At 42.9% G+C, this 5,716-nt stretch overlaps 1 protein-coding gene across 1 annotated transcript; it reads right to left on the bottom strand.

The window, feature by feature from the left end:
* Positions 1-676: 676 nt before the first annotated feature.
* On the bottom strand, positions 677-4,593 carry aamp (angio-associated, migratory cell protein). The gene is made up of 11 exons (XM_069675412.1): positions 4,294-4,593; positions 3,926-4,063; positions 3,717-3,836; positions 3,467-3,606; positions 3,036-3,180; positions 2,845-2,928; positions 2,256-2,371; positions 2,073-2,167; positions 1,579-1,669; positions 1,328-1,482; positions 677-1,251 (listed from the first exon to the last, which is right to left on the bottom strand). Exons 1-11 carry the CDS (start codon positions 4,382-4,384, stop codon positions 1,176-1,178), a joined length of 1,251 nt encoding a protein of 416 aa, XP_069531513.1. The 5' UTR covers positions 4,385-4,593; the 3' UTR covers positions 677-1,175.
* Between the last annotated feature and the right edge of the window lie 1,123 nt (positions 4,594-5,716).

Here is a 5,716-nt window from a genome sequence, read left to right as displayed (position 1 = left end):
ATTCTTGATAATGTACTGCCTTTTGTTTCCATGTAAGGAAACTGACAGGTACTAAAATTTTATCAGATTTTTTTTTTAAATAAACACTTTTTTTTTACTTTTATGTATCTCCTTACGTGTACCTAAGTTTTCTTTATAACAATGTTAAACTTATTTTTTGGCTTTGTCAGTTTTGGGACTCCATACTTTGGTACCTTCAATACAGTACATAATCAATACCTTCAATACCGCAGCCTTCAAAGGAGGCGGTCTATGGAGGATAAGCAATTCATAGCCTGGGTAGGCCGCCGTAGGACGGTCTTGTCGGGAAATTGCACTCCTTCGCATTTACAATTTTCCACCTTTAATCACATCTAAATCATGGTTTCCTTAACAGCCCTGTCATCTCCAGACTGACTCATCTTTGCTCTTATCTGATAAAACAGATCTGAGTTAAACCTGAATCAAAGATAGTCTAAATAAGAAGGAAGCCCACGTTCGCGTCAGGTTGTTTTGTTTTCTCATGTCGAAATGACCCACGGCAAGTTTGTCCTCCATCTTGTCTAAACTCAAACAGAAATAGATGCAAGTGTAAACACAGTTTTCTGTGATGCAGATGAGGTTGAAGTGTTTTAAGAGTCCGAGTTGGACATTAGTGACACATCCTCTTAAATTGAATTACCATGGTCATCCAGAAGAAAGTATATTATTTATTATTTTGTATTTACACTTGAGCGTACAACAGATAATTTGGAGTCAAGTCCTGACTGAACGATCTGAGGGATGGAAGACCACACACTCACACACTCACACACACATTAGGTTATAACCCAGACTTAAGAAATGTCCTCTGTTTTCGGTCTTTTGTTTTATCTCTCAAACATTTTGGCCACAACATTAAAGGGGATGTCAAAGGCAAAGAAGAAGGAAATTCATCACACTTTGAGTTTCTCTCTGTTTAGTGTCTCGGATTCCTGAACAAGAGCACACTTAGAAGGAAGTCGTGAGTAACGGCTTGTTTGAAGGACTCAATCAAAAACTCTGCTACAAGCGGGAGATACAGTAAAAGATGGCGGCATAACATGTCTTTTTAAAATCCTGAGGAGAAGGGGAACATGTTCTCTCGGATTAGAGAACAAAAAGTCCATGAGTTACGTCCTCTCCTCTTCTTCCTGTTTCTTTACTACTTGTCGTCTTTATCGATCCGGTCTTTGAAGGCAGAACACTTTCGCCTTGTTGTCTCCTGAAGCCGTTACCGCCAGAGACGCTTCCCTGAAGGAGACACGGACATGGCTTAATAAGAACAGTCCAGTGTGCGAGGAAAGATGAGGCATCGCAGCAGAATTACCTGTTGATGGTGAAGTCGAGGATCTCCGCCGTGTGGCCGTGGTACTCGGACACCATGTTGCCGGAGCGGGCGTCCCATAGGCGCAGAGCTCCGTCTAAGCAGCAGGTGGACACCACAGAGGAAGAGTCCTCCCACTGCAGGTGAACGATGCCGGCCTGGAGAAAAAAGGAATGGGTTTGCTCTATAGCGGAGTGTATGGGGAACTAAAGTGAACACACACACACACTCTCCATCTTTCTCCTCCCTGTTACCTCATGTTGATATCTGTGTCTCAGGACCTGCGTGGCGAGGTCGTACACGGCCAGAGTCCCGTCCAGGTACGCCACGGCGATGAGAGGCAGGCTGGTGGAGGACGAAAGAGAGGGAACGTTTAGCCTGTGGCCCACTGATGAAAGCCTTTGCATTTGCATTATTATGGACTGGCTGTCTGTGGCGACATTCGCGGGAAAAATCACAAGCGGCGCCCAGTTAGTGACGCGTTTTCCATCAGCCAGCAGTGGTTGGTCTGCCAGAGAGGGTAGGCGGAGCTAAGCGGCTGCTTTTCTGCTCTCTGCAAGTGTTGCGAGTAAACAGTAATCTACTATGGCTGAACAAACAAAGAAAAGATGGACGACTACAGATACAACTTCAACAATAAGTGAAAATCCAAAGAAAAAGAAACAAACTCGACGCTCAGATGAAGCAAACAGTCTGAAAAAGAAAGAGAGGAAAATCAAAAGTAGAATTACACTGCTTTAAAACTCACATGTTGCAGAATCCCACAGACTCGACAGAGTTGGATTCTTCATCGTCTTTTGATCCTTTGGCTTTCCCTCCTTCGACAGAGAACGATCCCACCACCTTAAAACACACACAGAACAAATTAGTCGTACAAAATAACTTCTGCACGCGTCTTCTCCATCTTGCATTACGGCGTTCGGACTCCCACCTTGCCTGTGGCGGTGTTGATGAGCTTCGCACACCCGTCCACTGAACCTGTGAGCACCAGAGAGCCGTCCTTGTTGCAGGCGAGGCAGGTCAGCGCCCCCTGGTGTCCGTCCTGACCTGTTGAACAAGACGAAACCAAATGGTATTTTTGTCTTTGTGTAGCTCATCAAGGTAGCTTCTTAAAACAACCAAAAACAGCCTCATGTCGTTTGTTTACATCGATTTTATTGCTGAATTTATTGGGCTGTAACTCTGGATTAAAGTCTGATGGTTTTATAGCTTCACTTAAGGGCTTTTATTTATTGTGATTTTCTGTTTCTATGTTGGAAAAACTATAAAATTCCTTTAAAGTCTAATCTGGAGGATGAACCTTAAATTAAATCAGCCTTTTAAAAGAAGGACCAATTCGACTCTGTCAAAATAAAAGCCAAAAGTGTGTCTCTTCCTCTATCATGCTCTTATTTTGAAAATAAAAACCTCCTTAAAGTGTTTCTCTCTAGTGTGGTCTTTCTAGTAGGTTATCTAGTAGGCATTTTATTGCCACACATATTATAAGACAACAAGGAATATATGCTGAAAGGTAAACTTACCTTTGATGACGTGGACGGCGTTTCCCTGCTTCAAATCCCAAACACGTACTGTCCCATCCTCGTAACCAACCACAGCACGTTTACCTGGAAAAACATGGACAAAAAAAGCCAAAATTGACAAACACTTTGGATTTGGAGCAATTTTATCAAGAGTATCTAAACAGGAAATGTTTTGCTTTCCAGTCTCTCACCATCAGGGAGGACTTTCCCGCTGGTGGCCTGACACGCAGAGCTCTGGAAGGTTTTACAGTCTCCCGACGGGATCTTCCACATCCACACGTTGCCGTCGTCCGTTCCCGCCAGCAGCACCGGAGCGCAGGGATGCCACTCCAACCACTGAGGAGGAAGCGGGGCAGACGACCACCAATTAACAGCTACTTCACACACAGATTATTTCCCTCATGTCGCCAATGAGCAGATCTTATGATTATCACGGTTTGTGTGCTTTGCTGAAGGGAAACTCAGCACTTCTGACCACAAATTCCCAGCCTGAGCGGTCATCCTCTCTTATTACCTCATAAATTCCTCATTTAAAGACTTCCACAAGTGCTCGCAGATGCACAAGCTAAACAGACAGACAAACACACGCTCAGAGTTCGAGCATTTGCACACACAATCTTACCTCCAGATCTCCCACTTCGAAGGACCAGATCTCCGCTTTGGTTTCGACTTTCCACACTTTAATCATGCCGCTCATGTCACCAGTAGCCACCAGGGAGGAGTCGTGGCTGAACACGGCACACGTCACCGAGTCTTTGTGACCTGTGGAGACAAAAGGACAAGATCGGATATTTGTATATATATCTCCACTGGCAAAGTAAACTGACTTTAAGTTTAAACAAAAGGTTAAAAAACCATGTCCTCAGTCTCACCTGTGCACTCCAACAGAACCTCTCCATCGCTCAACCTCCAAACGTAGGCCTTGTCATCCTCTCCTCCTGTCACAGCCATGCTGTTTGTCGCAGGATCCAAACTCACGCAAAACACCGAGCCTGGACAACAGAAGCAGAAGAGCCATATTAAGGTTAAAAACAGACAATGTGCCTGATAATAAGAGTATTAAGGCAAAGTAAGATGTTACCAGTGTGTTTGGAGAAGGTGAACTCGCTGTCATCCTGCTCTACCTCAGCTTCCATCTCATCCTCTGTCTCCCAGCCTTCATCATCTGCGTTTCCAGCGTCCTCAAAGTCAACATCCTCCAAGTCATCAGCCAGATCATCTGAAAACAGCAAAGAAATAAAGTTAAATTAGAAGTAAAGTGATTACTTTCGCACTCTAGCTTAAAAAAACACGTGCTTCTGCCAGATTGGAAGTGTCAGTTACGTTTTAATGCAGTAAATCTCAAATACCAGCTACGAAAAATAAATATTTAGTCTGATTGTCACATGGGAGGTCAAAGGTCGTCGTTTCCCAAAGTGGCTCAAGAGTTGTCAGCAGTTTTCTACCCACCTGGACCAGGCTCAGACTCGTCCAGGTCGATGACTTCAACAATTTCTTCATCTCCGTGGAGCTCGATCGTATTATCCCCCGTGTTATCCATGCCGTTAGCAGGCTAAAAGCTAATAAAACAACCAAAAAGTAACCGTACGAGTAAAGCTAGCTTACCTTGCTTTAAGCTACCTGAGTTTTAGCTACTTACAGAGTTATAACGAGGTTATAACTTACAATTCTGCTCTGAAAACCCGCATTAAGTGTTATGTAAATTTGATAAACAGTAGTTAAATGTCAAACTAACTGCCTCCCCATGTTTTTCTCACATGCAGCAGTGGCTGGAGACTGGAGAGACGGACGCATGCTGATGACGTAGTCACACCTCCCGCGTTGTTCACCGCCGTGTACACAAGATGGCGCTGTTGTATCGAATAAATACACGAAAACACTGCTCAGAAAATACTGTATGGCCAGTTTGGATATGTTTCAAGGACTGGAGATGATTTATAAGATGTTTTATAAAAGTATAATTTATCCTCATTAACATTAACACTAATCACTTGCTAAGTGTCTATAAATCTTTCAACCAACTGCTTCTTAAAGCCTAGCATGATAACATAATAGGCTAATACATATACCAAATGAACTATTGCTTCTACATACAGCAGTTATTCTTATTTGTTGTTGTTGGGGGTTTTTGCAGATTTTTGCAAACAAAAACAATTCTATCTATATATAGGTATGCAAATTGCAATAAAGAGTTATTTATTTAGGCTTACTTGACTTGTGTTTGTTGATTGTAATAAGATGTAGCTTTCCCTTTTGCCATAAGTTCTCCCATTCTTACAATGTGATTATGCTGCGTTTAGGGAACAGAAATCATTCCCCTTTTTTCTCCTCTTTGTCTAAAACCCAGCGGCCCTCTCTGTAGTGAGTAGTAAACTGAAAGCTCAGACACTTATGAATCATCATCATCCACTGCACTGCTGAACAGGTGTAGTGTCACAAAACTGTAATTTACACGACTGTTATTACTTAAGGGAAGGTTGAGCAATGCATTGTGGGATTTTTAATTCAAAATAGTATCAAAGAGGAGAAATGAAACTATATTAGCAAGCAAGTTCAGTTCAGTGTATTTTAGCACATTTTTCCCCGCCACAGAGCATGACCTTTGACCTCCCCGTGCAGAATAAGATGACAAACTTCTCTTTCTAAGCTCACATTTAGGGATATGAGACAGCAAAAACCACAGGAACAACATAAGAAGCAGAGCAGCAGCTCTCCTCTCCTTAATCTCAGATATTTTATGAACACTTAACACAGTTTGTCTACTTCAGGTTTTTGGGGTTTTATGTCTCCTGTTAGACGCAGCTGGCAGGATTCAGGGACTGCATGCCCAAATAAGTTTTACTGGCTGACCGGGCCCTCCATTTTCAAGCCT

Source organism: Semicossyphus pulcher, unplaced genomic scaffold (genome assembly GCF_022749685.1).
Source record: "Semicossyphus pulcher isolate SPU_LCO1_2020_fin unplaced genomic scaffold, fSemPul1.0.p SCAF_24, whole genome shotgun sequence".
Lineage (NCBI taxonomy): Eukaryota > Metazoa > Chordata > Actinopteri > Labriformes > Labridae > Semicossyphus > Semicossyphus pulcher.
The sequence above is the reverse complement of the archived record's forward strand: the minus strand, read 5'-3'. Positions and strand labels throughout refer to the sequence as shown.